This window comes from Acaromyces ingoldii (assembly GCF_003144295.1).
Source record: "Acaromyces ingoldii strain MCA 4198 unplaced genomic scaffold FA10scaffold_1, whole genome shotgun sequence".
NCBI classification, from domain to species: domain Eukaryota; kingdom Fungi; phylum Basidiomycota; class Exobasidiomycetes; order Exobasidiales; family Cryptobasidiaceae; genus Acaromyces; species Acaromyces ingoldii.
The window spans coordinates 3,068,618-3,080,422 of NW_020290247.1; the positions used below are offsets into that span (position 1 = coordinate 3,068,618).

The window sequence follows — 11,805 nt, forward strand, 5'->3', positions numbered from 1 at the left end:
ACGAGCATCACACTTCAGACGTCGTCGCAATAATCTTCGAGGAATGATTCCTATTCGTTCTCTCTAGTCTTTAACTTCTCCTCGCTGACCAGCTTCTCCTTCTACCTCTACCTCCCTACCCCCTCCCTCCGCCTTGTCCCTCCTCCCGTCTATGATAAGCTACTTTTGGTGCCTCGTCGCTACTTTCTGTCTCCACCCTACATCTACGTACTACTATAAAGACAACGAGACCTTCCTCCACGACAAGATAAAAGAGAAACGAGAAAAAGAAAAAGCAAGGCTACAGGTGAGCCTTTAAACTATAGTGAGTGTGTTCGTCGCTGTCGTCATCGTCGCTTTCCCCCCCGCTGCGCCGAGAATGTCGTCAGATGAGAAAAGAGACGTGGAAAACGGGAAAAATGCCGAGCCTGTCGACTTAAGATTAGCTCTTGTAAAATGATCCAAAGAGCGATTGTCGTAAAGAGGATTTGAGAAGGAGTGTGCATGCGTGCGTGCGAGAGAAGGCCGGGTGTGTGAGTTGTGTAATCAGGACTCGTCCTGTTGTCGAAGCCGCCTTCTGCCTGCCGCGAGAATGAGACCAGAAAGCTCCTTGACGCCTCGTACCTTGGCGCCAGATAGAGAAAAGTTGAGCTCGTAAAAGTCTCGCGGTCCAGCAACACCGGCCGAGGTCATCGACTCAAAGTCTGCGTCGATCGACTCGTCATGATCTTGGCTGGAGGACTTGACTCGGTGCGACGATGAGGGTCGCGACGCCGAAGTAGAGGTGCTCAACCGGTGTTCTCGCAGGACACGCAGAGCAGCGCGGGTCGCATCGGTCTGCGTCATCTCCTGGCCCGACGCGGCAGCCGGGTCCTGCGCCTTGTTGTCTTCTTTGGCCAAGGGCGCATCATAGAAGCGATCCTCGTCTGTGGAAGAATGCGGCGATTGGGCCTCCACGGATGTGTGAAAGTCGGGTGCAGGGACAAAGAGGGTGAGCTTGGTGGGCGCGTCGGTCTCGCTGGACGACAGCTTGTCGACATCCATCGAGGATTCATCCTTGTCCTCGCTCTCCGGTGTCCCGATCAAGATGAAGCCTCGCTCGACGTCCACACCCGTATAACCTCGGCCGAGCGAGCTGGTGAGGTCTCGAGCAAAGGCCTCGCCGGCCACCCTCTGCTCTTGGGCTTCCTCGTCGTCGTCAGCGTGGTGATCGCGGATCCACTGGTCGATGTCGAACGCGCCGTCTGACGAGGCCAGGATCTGCTGGAGAGAGGAGAGACTTCCTCCGCGCTGGCGCTGGCGGCGAGAACGAGACCGAGGAGCATCGTCGAGGTGCGTGTCCTCGAGGGTGAGAAGGTCCGAGACGTCAGGCGGAAGCAGGTCGTGAGCGGACAGGTGCGACGAAGGTTGCATGGAAATGTCATCATCTTCATCATCGTCTTTGATGCTGAATGCAGCGCTGGAGACAGGTGCGCCGAGCACTTTGCCGAGCGAGAAGCTAGAAAGCCGGTCCGCAAAAGGTAAGAACCGTGAAGAAAGAAGGTCGCGAAAGAAGAAAGAACAACTCACTCATCAACGTTGCCAGTCGTGCTGATACCGCCAAGCCTCGTCATCTGGCCACCCGGAAGGCCAAAGAGGGCGAAACTGAAGAGCACCATCATCAGAGCTGCGCCGGCAGCCTTGCGCTGACCGCCTTGTTGAGGTGCAAGACTGGAAGCTACCTGCTGGCGCTGAATCCTCTCAGAGGACCTCGATCCCTTTGCAGGACCGCGACGTCGCTCGGATTGCTCTTCGGGCGCCACAGTCAGGCTGATGTCCTGAGATGCCTGGGCGCTGGGACGGAAGGGTCGGCGCTGCTGCTCGAGTTCACTCTCGCTCCGCATCGCCCTCTCGTTTGCCAGTTCAAGGCGCAGGGCTGCCTGGCTCTCCTGGAGCTGAGCGATTTCGGCGCGCAGGCGCGTGATTTCACCCTGGTCCTCAACCTTGGTCGCAGTGGACGCAGGAGGAGGGCCGGAAACGGCAGCGGCGGCGTCAACGGGCCCAGGTGCAGATCCCATGGCGGGAGCAGAGGGAGTCTCGCTGCCCCTGGAGTTGGCACTGCTCGCAGCAGTACTCGAGGTGGACTTCATGTCGATGCCGGCTGCGACGGCACCCTGAAGCTGGCCGTCCTCGGTTGGTGCGATGCTGCCGCCCTTGAGCATGACGACTTGTTCGAGGGACAGCGCCACTTCGGCGTGCTCCTCAGCCATGAGCATGGGCAGGACGCTGCTCGAGAATGCCTCCCAGCCTCTGCCTGGTCCGACGATCACCTCCCACATCCTCCAGGTGGCGCGGCAGAGGTGCTTGCACTTCTGGTCGAGCTCTTCAAACTGCTCGCGCTTGCGCTGCCGTGAGAGGAAGGCGGCCGCACGGTTCTTGACCAGCCGAGCCTCGCGCTTGGTGAGACCAGAAGTGTCGGGGGGCACAAAGAGGGACGAGTGCTTGGCACTCGTGTCGATGACTGGGAACGGCATGCCGGACTCGGTGAATTGCGAAGCTGAGGGAGGGGGCCTCTTGTTGCCGGCGCGTTGCTGCTGCTGCGCTTGCTGCTGAGCGTCCTGCTGTTGCTGCTGGTGAAGTTGAGACAGCTGCTGGTCGTCCACGGTCGACGGTTTGTCTGGGTTGCCTTCAGCCAAAGCCTGCTGCTGTGGCTGTTGCTGATCGGGTTGCTTCGTCAGTGTGTTGTTGCGACTGCGCTTCTGGTTACCACTGTTGGAAGATGACGTCGACGACTTCTTGGTCGAAAGGGGTGTCGAAGGGCCATCGGTGGACATGGAGGTGGAAGCATCAGTGCCAGACTTGACGCTGCTCGTGAAGCTGGTGAAGCTCTCAGCAGGGCTGGCCAGTCTCCTCTTCTTCTCCATCGGGGGGCTGCCATGGTCGAAGATGCTCATTGAGGGCTGGCTCGAGCTTGGGCTGCTACGGTCCTCGGTCAGTGGGCTAGGCACATTGCTGTCAGCCTCGCTCTCCATCTTGACCTTGACGGGCGGAAAGGGAAGCTGAGCCATTGTTGCGTCGACGTCAGAGCCGCTCGTTGGTGGAGCGACATCGTGCAGACTCAGCGACCGTCCGTGGTGATGGTGCTGGTGATGCTGTTGCTGCTGCTGCTGTTGATGACGGGACGAAGCCTGGTGTAAGAAGGGTCCAGATACGGTTGGCGCGCCTAGACCGTCCCAAGCTGAGGGCGACGAGGTTGGTCGAGAAATCACAGCTGCAGCGGGCAGACCGGTGGCAATGGCATCCTTGGCCGCGACTGCTGCGTGGACGTCGGTGGAAAAGGGCGAGGCCGACGACTGACCGTGGCTACCATCGATGAAGCTGAAGTCGAAGGAGAGATTGTGAAGGGAAGCAGGGTGGGACAGGGCGCTGTTGGGCGTCGTAACGAGGGGGCTTGACGTCGATGTCGTCGACGCATTTGGGTGGTAATGGAATCCTTCGGAAATCGTGGGCGTAGGGGGGCCGTCGTGGGAGAAGTGCCCAGAGACGCTGGCGAGGGGCGACGGTTTATTAGTGGTGCCGGACTTGCCGATGGCATGGCCACTCGGCGAAGACGCCTCCTCGGAAGAAGTCGAGTCCAAGACGAGATCAGCGTCGATGAAGGTGTCGAAGCTGCATTCAGGCGCAGTCTCCGTCATTGTTCAGAATATTGAGCTGAGGTGTTCTTCTTCTTTGGCTCGTTGTGGTGGTCGTCGTCTTACTGGTTGTCGTCGTCACGAAGTCGTCGTCGAAGTCGTTGTCGTTGTTGAATCAAGGAGATCTGGGTGAGGCCTGCACCTCGAGTTGGAAAGGAAAACGGGAGTTGTGTCGGACGCGCGCACGTCAAGGGCGCTGCCGACGAGCTTGTGATTGGAGGTCGACGGAGTTTGAGGCGGTTTGAAGAAGAGTTGAGGGACAAAAGACAATCACTGAGAGAGAGCGAGCGAGAGAGAAAAGAATAGACCCGAGAGAGAGAACAGAACGGTGACGAAGAGATGAAGAGCCCGAGCCTTCTCACTACAGTCGAAGAGCAAAACCAAGGAGGCGGCGCGCGGCGTGGTGATGGGGAAAATGAGCGAGGGCTCAGGAAGAAGGGGCGCAAGCTACCTCCATCCCATCACATACACCCCCCGGCCCAGCCCTTCCTTGGGAGACTCCTATCATGCCCAAGCTAGTGCACGACAAGTAGTGCGTTTTAACTTTAGGTTACCAATATAATTATTTTGAATTCTTCGCATTTCGAAGGGCAAAGATATGACGACAAAGGGGGGAGCGGCAGCATGGACGCACGGCACCAGCGCGCCGCGTCGCCGAACGTTTGTGCTGCGACTGCTCATGTGCTGCAGCTCAGCTGCATAGGGGAAGCCCGCGGTACGGTTAAGGAGAGCAAAGGGAGGGTAGGGAGATCGGGGGGCCACGAACTTCAGGCGGTGCAACATTGACAAGCCACCGTCCCTCTAGCTCTACCACGCACTCTTCTAAGCGAGCCGAGTTAATCCACACCACATACAATCAAGCAAGCGCGCGGTCGGACTGAGCACGCTAAGTAGCCACTGTTCATTGTCCGGGCAAGATTCGCTTTCTTATTATAGCATATTTCCACGGCCTTTTCGAATCAGATACTACGAACTGCACTACTTTAGCTAGCCGTCTGCTCTCCCGAATTGGTTTTCAACACGCGCACGGTCCGCCTTCATGTGGTGGTAAACTTGGTGACAGGAGCGGTGACAGAAGTCACTGACATGTCTGTCTCGCCTTCACGGTGAACAACATTGAAGAGAGATATTGACTTGTTGGAAGCGGTGATGATGGCGGCCGTGGTGGAATTTAGCTGAATGATGTAGCTGATGGCGGAGCATGACGCCTTGAGGAGCGGGCCGCCCGTGGCTCACGCACGGATATGTCGTCAGCCATTTGAGGGCCGCTCAAGCACCTCAGCAACGAAAAGAGCGGCGGTCCCCCCTTTCTGACCTCCTCTCCTCTTTTCTTGTTCCATCTTGATCACCGACCATCTAAAAGGCGAGCAACGTCGCTTCTCTTCCTCTCCCGCACGCTCTTTTGATCTAGGTAGATCTCCCATCGAACATCCTCATCATCGCACAAGATGACCACTTCTTCGTTCAAGTTCCTCTCGCTCGCGGCCCTCGTTGTTGCCGCCGTCAATGCCGCCACCGTCATCACGCCGACCTCGCTGACAGCCTGCCAGAACGCCAACATCGCTTGGAGCGGTGCCCAGGGAAAGGTTGGTTTCTCTCACGTCGCAGGTACTTCTGCTGAATGACAAGGGTCTGACAATATCGAACTCACTCTGAGCCAGGTCTACCTCTCTGTCCTCCAAGGCAAAGACACGTCGCAGAAACCCATCAAGACTTTCCCAGAACAGGATGGCGCATCTGGCAGCTTACTTTGGGCGCCTGTTGATATCAAGCCCAATACCGAGGTCACAATCCAGGTAAGTAATGCTGACTATTTATGAGCCGGTTACTACGCTTAACGAGGCCATCTTGTAGATCAACGATGGTAGCGGAACCCCAAATTATTCGAGCCAGGTAACGGTCATGCCAGCAGTTGGCGAGTGAGTAGAAAAGGACCTGTGCTCAGGTAAGAACGAGAGCCGTCAAGGCTGACGACACATCTACTGCGTGGCAGTTGTGGAAACGTGGAACTCCTCGGCGACGGCACCAGTGGGCCCACGACTTCTGCCTCGAGCACACCTGGCGCTTCGGCCTCGAGCACCAGCTCTACGACAACCAATGGTCAGACGGACACCAGCAGCACCCAGTCGGTCAACGGCCAGACGACGACTTCGACCACCCCGAGCAAGCCGGCAGTGCTGCCGCCGAGCCAGCCTGGTGTCCAGGCGTCTTCCAACAAAACGGCGTCTTCCACGACTACGCATGCCAGTGGTGTCGCTTCGCCCGTCATGGTTGGCGTCGAGACAAGCATTGCCGCCGTCCTTGCCGCCGCCCTGGCCCTCTTCTGATCTAGTTCTCCAGCCGCTTCTCCCCGACGATCTCTTCAAGGCCCTCTCCCTCCCTCCCTCTTTATTATCTAGCCCCTCCTTGACAACAAGAGACCCCGTTCCTCCCTTCTAAATGCACGTCCTCACCTATAGCCTCTTCCCGAGAATACCAAAGAGCATCTTGGTATTTCTCGTTGGATCCGCCACCTGTCCCGTTCTCCGTGACAACATGCCTCTTGACAGGCCCGCTCTTCTCTCTGCGTCTGCTGCTACTGCTATTCGGTTGTTGCTATGATAGGGACTTCCTGAACAACTATGGTACATGATTCGCCTCACGGCGCCCTCTTGGCGTCGTCGTTGATCTTCTCGCCCTCGCCTGCGCCTTGACCCATGCCAACAGTCGACTGCGACTCCCACAGGTCGGCATAGAGCGAGTCGCGCATCGCCAGCAGCTCGTCGTGCTTGCCCTGCTGCACGACGTTGCCGTCGCGCAGCACAATGATCAGGTCCGCGTCGCTGATGGTGCGCAGCCGGTGCGCGACAAAGATGGCTGTCCGGTGCGTCTTGAGCAGGCTCTCGTTGAGGTCCCGCATCAGCGAGGCCTCGGTAAACGTGTCGAGGGCCGAGGTGGCCTCGTCCAAAAAGAGAATGTCCGAGTCCTTGAGGAGCAGACGAGCAATCGCAAGCCTCTGCTTCTCGCCGCCGGAAATCATCAGGCCGCGCTCGCCAACCTTGGTGCCGTAGCCGTCGGGCAGGGAGCGCACAATCTGGTCCACCTTGGCCCGCTTGGCCGCCGCGTACACCTCGTCGTCGCTGGCGTCCAGCCGGCCATAGCGAATGTTGAAGAGAATGTCGTCGTTGAACAGCGGCGTGTCCTGGGGCACGACACCGATGGCCCGTCGCAGGCTTTCGAGGTTGACATCGCGAATGTCCTGGCCGTCGATGAGGATTCGACCCGACTGGGGCTCGTAGAAGCGGAAGAGGAGCCGGAAGATGGTGGACTTGCCGCACCCAGACGGGCCCACAAATGCCGTCTTGAGTCCGGCGGGGATGACAAAGGAGCAGTTCTTGAAGATGGGCCGGTCGGGGTGGTAGCCAAAGGTAACGTTCTCGAAGCGAATCTCGCCAGCCTTGACGTCGATCGGGGGTGCATCGACGTTGTCCTTGACCTTGACCTGGACGTTTTCCAGATTGAACATGGCCTCCATGTCGACGAGACTCTGCCTCAGCTCTCGGTAGACGGTGCCGAGAAAGTTGAGGGGAAGCGAGAGCTGGAAGACGAGCTGGTTGACCAGGACGAGATCGCCGACGGTCATGGTGCCGTTGACAACGCCCTGGGCCGCCAAGAGCATCATCAGTGTCAGGCTCGACGAGAAGATGAGGCTCTGGCCGCTGTTGAGGGCCGCCAGGCTCGTCGCCACCTTGACGCTCGACTTTTCATAGTCGGCCATCGCAGCGTCGTACTTGGCGACCTCGTGCTTTTCGTTGTTAAAGTACTTGACCGCCTCGTAATTGAGGAGCGAGTCGACGCTCGTCGTCGCCGCGCGATTGTCTGCTGCGTTGGCCTCCTTTCGGAAACGCGTCCTCCACGCCGTCGTCCTGATGGTAAACCAGGCGTAGGCGGCCATGGTCACGGCCGTCACGGCCGCAAAACTCGGCCCACACTTGTAGCTTAGAATGCCACACACCATAGAGATCTCGAGCGCCGTGGGCACGATGTGGAAGACGATGGACGTGAGGAGAAAGGAGATGCCCTTTGTGCCTCGATCGATGGCCCGAGTCAGGCCACCCGTCTGTCTTGAGAGATGCCACCCAAGGTCGAGCTGGAGCAGGTGAGTAAAAACGTTCTTGGCCACTCTCCGAATCGATCGCTGCGCCACATTGGCAAAGACGGCGTTGCGAAGCTCTGAAAAGGCAGCGGCGCCCACCCGGGCGAGACCATAGCCCAGAATGCTGGCGCCCGCAACGACGTAGACGGTGTTGGGGTTGGACATGTCCAGAGGCGCATTGACGGCGTCGTTGAGGCTGTCGACGATGGCCTTGAAGAAAAAGGGCACCTGCACGTTGAGCAGCTTGCCGCCGATAAGGAGGCCGAGGGCCAACAGCACCCTAGTCTTTGTGCCCGTATCGCCTGCGGGCCAGATGTGACCTATGAGCTTTTTGACGATGGTCCAGTCAGCCTGTCGCTGCTCCTTGACCGTAGTGTTGGGCGCTTTGTTCAGATTGAGCGGGTCGTCACCGTCGAGCTTCTTTTCAGGCGTTTGTTGTTGCTTCGTTTCGGCAGGGGGCTGCGCCTGCTGCTGCTGCTGCTGGGCCATGTGCTGGTACGAGCGAGCTGAAAAGAAGGCCGAGGGGAGAGGCTTGCCTCTCGTCCTTGCTATCGGCCCCGGAGGCTCGGCGGCTCTTGACGAATACGGTCTGGCGATGGTCGATCTGATAACCTTGTGCGCTGATGAGGATGATGATGAACAAGAAGACGAAGATATTGACGACGGCGAAGAAACGAGTCTCCGTGCGCTGACAATGGGAGCGGTGCGCGCCGCCGCATGGACGTGACGTGCCGCGAGCATCCTCGCCGTTGCCGTCGCCATCGTGTGCGGATCGTCCTCGTCCCCCTGCGCAGACGGGGTTAAGGGAAGGTATTCAATTCACTCTTCTGAAGCACCTCATCGGTGCTCAGGCTCCAATTCTCCCTCAAACCACGTGGAAGACTTTAGTGGAAAGACAAAGTGGAGGGAACGCGCCTGCTTTCTTCCCGTCTCTCTGGAAGCCACAGGGTGCACACACACAAAAACGACGAGCTCCAAGATGACGACGCCGGACAAGACGAGATTGGCCGAGGACGTGGGCAGCCTCGAGATCTTCGGGACGCCCTTCTCGACGTTCACGCGCAGCATCACGATGGGCCTCGAGGAGATGGGTCTGGGCGGGCACTACATCCAGCACCCTTTCACGCCACATTCGGCAGAGGTCAAGAAGCGGAACCCACTTGGCCTTCTTCCTGTCCTCATCCATCGGCCCGATGCCATCTACACGTCGGCAGAGAACGCAGTGGTGTTGTTCGAGAGCAACGCGGTACGGCGCTACCTCGACGACTTCGTCTACCCGACTGTCTCGCGCCACGGCAAAAATCAGCATGCGCTGACGCCCCCACTCCCGGGCCATGGCACCACCCAGGACGGCGTCTTGCTGGCGCAGGCCGCCGAGGCGAGGGCAAGAGTCGATCAGTGGGTCTCGATGGCCTCCTCGACGCTCTTCCAGAATGTCGAGTTTGGCGTCGTCAAGCCACGTTTGGCCATGGAGAAGAACGGCGCCGACGACGCAACGGTATACACGGCCCTTGAAGGTAACATTGACAAGATGCATGCCGTCCTGTCCAAGCTTGAAGACCTGGCCAAGCGAGACCCGACACCGTTCCTGTGCGGGAGCGAGATTACCTGGGCAGACCTTTTCCTGTACCCTGCACTGGCCGACTTGAGGGCCACCCCGCAGGTGAGAAGCGAGTGCGCTGGACACAAGAGCCTTACATGCGCGCTAACCTTGGCCCCCCCCCCCCCCTCTCTTTCAACGCAGGGCGACGTGATTCGCGGATCAGACGCAAGGTTTCCCTGGATTGCCGCCTGGTCCGACCGGATGGACGCCCGCCCCTCTGCCAAGAGCACCTACGAAGGCACTTTGGCCTCGCAGCGCAAAAAGTGACAGAAAGTGTGAAGATTGTATTGAAGATGCTGTCTGAAAATGAAAACAAAAGAACAATTGCTTTCCTCTCTCAGCGACGCCGCTTTGCTCTCTGCTCCTTTTTGGCCTCTTGGTCCTCGTCTTCCTCTTCTTCTTCTTCGGCAGCCTTGCCGCCTCCAGAGTTGCCCTTCCTCATCTTTGTCCCGACCTGGTCCATCTCCTCCCAGATCTCATCCTCGTCATCGTCTTCTTCCTCGCTCTCTGCCCCCTCTCCATTGCCTTTCCCGGCTCGAAGATTATCCTCTGCGCTTTCCTCAATCGTGGGAACCTTGCCGTCCCAAACGCAAGCCACGGCAGCTGGACCGCCGGTGAAGACAGAGGCGATGACTTGGCCCCTCTTGTTGGATACTGCCGGCCTCTTGACTGGTTCCTTTCCATTGGCCTTGACCTGCGCAACGGGAGGCGGCACAGTCGAGTGCAGCCTGACCATACGATCCAGCGATGTGCTGGCCAGCAATGGCAATGACGCATGTGTCTCCCCCTTTGCCCCACTCTTGGGTTCAGCAGCCTGGGGTGCCGGTAGTGGCACCAGACCCGAGATGGCGCCTGTGATGTCCTTGTAGGAATACAGCGTCTTTCCCCTCGACCACTCGACTGCAAACAGCTTTCCAGATGTGTCCGACACAAAGATCTCGCCGGGACTGCAGCCTGAGGTCATCGTCTTGACGGGTGAGGCATCGGGGAAGATGTGATGCTCGCTCGTGTGCTTTCGGACGCCACTCGAAGGGTGATAGACGCGGACGAGCCCAGTGCGAGTGCCCACGACGACGTGGAGCTTCGCGGGTATCGCATCGGCAGCAGTTGCCTGCTGCCTCTTGCCCTCTGACAAATCATCCTCGTCTTCCTCGTCGATGCCCCTGACAAAGTCGAGGCAGACGATGTTGGCCCGTTGTGGCAGCGACAGCGCATCGTTCGGCAGCTACAGTTCCCCCCTCTCATCAGCTGCCATTCTTCAGGCTCACGCACTCGTCAAAGAGGGACAAGACTTACATTCTTGGCTCGCCAGATCTCGCCCCAGACGAGCTCCTTGTTCTTTTGCCGTGCTTCGGCCTGCCTCTTGCGCTTCCTCGCCTTTGCATTCTCGCCCGCCACCTTCGCTTGCGCGTCCTCCGCCACTACTTCGCCCGCTGCTTCGCTCCCTCCGTGCTGGCCATCGACGTTCTCCGGCCCAGGCGCCTCGCTCAGCGCTTTGTTCAGATCCCACAGGCTGAGCGGCACCTCCTCGCCGCCGTACGCAAAATGCGTCGGGTCCTCTGACGCTCCCTCGCGGTGGAAGACGAGCTGCTGCAACGGGCCGGGCAGCTCCAATCTGACAACTTCTGCCTCCGCCAGCTCGACGCCTTGCCCTACTACCTTTTCCGCCTCCTCCTCCTCCTCCTCCTCCTCCTCCTTGCTGTAGCTTGACGCAAGCGGGAAGAAGGTGAAGGCGCCCGACGAGGCGCACGCCACGATGCCCCGCGAGTGGACCGCCAGGCCGACCCAGCGCTGCAGGCCCGGCTTCATCCTCGGCTCGTTCAGCGTGACGAGCAGCCTCGCCCCAACCTGCCCCTCTTCGACGACTTTCACTGTTTCGGCTTCACTCTCTCCTTCCTCGGTCGAAGACGAGACGGAGACGACGTCGATGGTCGCATCCCGCCTCGCAATAGCCAGGACGCGCTGTCCGTCCGCGAGCTGTCCATACGCCAGCTTCTGTGCAGCGCGCTCAGATGACGATGCCTTCTTGCGACCTCCCCGGATCGGCACCGGCTCGTACGTCGCAGCAGAGCTCGATGGTACCGAAGACGAGGACGAGGACGAGGACGAAGCGACGGGAAATTGCACGAGAAAGACGTCGCCGTTGGTGTCGGCGGAATAGAGGTTGTAGCACGACTGGCGGTCTCGTTGCTGCTCCCGAGCTGCTGCAGGAGGAGCAAGAGCGGCCGAGGTCGCCGTCACGTCCTCCATGCTTGCATTGGAGGAAGAGGCATAGGTCGACATCGTCATCGTCCCTCTTCCCTTGTTCGTCGACTCTTCGATCTGGAACGTAGAGGAAAAGGCAAGACGTCGTCCAAGAAACTTCTCACGCCAGAAAGAAAAACACAAAATCCGCGAAAGAGAAAAAATAAAATAAA

The 11,805-nt window shown here is 58.9% G+C and overlaps 6 protein-coding genes across 6 annotated transcripts; 3 read left to right on the plus strand and 3 right to left on the minus strand.

Annotated features, from left to right (window-relative positions):
• Positions 1-156: 156 nt before the first annotated feature.
• Positions 157-4,143, minus strand: FA10DRAFT_299161 (hypothetical protein). The gene is made up of 2 exons (XM_025524689.1): positions 1,549-4,143; positions 157-1,477 (listed from the first exon to the last, which is right to left on the minus strand). Exons 1-2 carry the CDS (start codon positions 3,651-3,653, stop codon positions 526-528), a joined length of 3,057 nt encoding a protein of 1,018 aa, XP_025381014.1. The 5' UTR covers positions 3,654-4,143; the 3' UTR covers positions 157-525.
• Positions 4,144-5,098: 955 nt separating this feature from the next.
• FA10DRAFT_258040 (hypothetical protein) lies at positions 5,099-5,573 on the plus strand (the record flags this gene model as incomplete). The annotated part of the gene is made up of 3 exons (XM_025519888.1): positions 5,099-5,236; positions 5,312-5,446; positions 5,505-5,573. The coding sequence occupies 3 exons, from the start codon at positions 5,099-5,101 to the stop codon at positions 5,571-5,573; spliced, it is 342 nt and encodes a 113-aa protein (XP_025381015.1).
• An 87-nt stretch (positions 5,574-5,660) lies between these two features.
• On the plus strand, positions 5,661-6,188 carry FA10DRAFT_32425 (hypothetical protein). The gene has a single exon (XM_025525437.1). The coding sequence runs from the start codon at positions 5,748-5,750 to the stop codon at positions 6,087-6,089; it is 342 nt and encodes a 113-aa protein (XP_025381016.1). The 5' UTR covers positions 5,661-5,747; the 3' UTR covers positions 6,090-6,188.
• A 31-nt stretch (positions 6,189-6,219) lies between these two features.
• On the minus strand, positions 6,220-8,587 carry FA10DRAFT_264416 (putative ATP-binding cassette transporter protein, mitochondrial). The gene has a single exon (XM_025520638.1). It carries the CDS (start codon positions 8,272-8,274, stop codon positions 6,289-6,291), a length of 1,986 nt encoding a protein of 661 aa, XP_025381017.1. The 5' UTR covers positions 8,275-8,587; the 3' UTR covers positions 6,220-6,288.
• A 144-nt stretch (positions 8,588-8,731) lies between these two features.
• Positions 8,732-10,101, plus strand: FA10DRAFT_299164 (glutathione S-transferase). The gene is made up of 2 exons (XM_025524690.1): positions 8,732-9,448; positions 9,530-10,101. Exons 1-2 carry the CDS (start codon positions 8,765-8,767, stop codon positions 9,653-9,655), a joined length of 810 nt encoding a protein of 269 aa, XP_025381018.1. The 5' UTR covers positions 8,732-8,764; the 3' UTR covers positions 9,656-10,101.
• Positions 9,552-11,753, minus strand: FA10DRAFT_32442 (hypothetical protein). The gene is made up of 2 exons (XM_025525438.1): positions 10,685-11,753; positions 9,552-10,613 (listed from the first exon to the last, which is right to left on the minus strand). The coding sequence occupies exons 1-2, from the start codon at positions 11,675-11,677 to the stop codon at positions 9,726-9,728; spliced, it is 1,881 nt and encodes a 626-aa protein (XP_025381019.1). The 5' UTR covers positions 11,678-11,753; the 3' UTR covers positions 9,552-9,725.
• Positions 11,754-11,805: the final 52 nt, after the last annotated feature.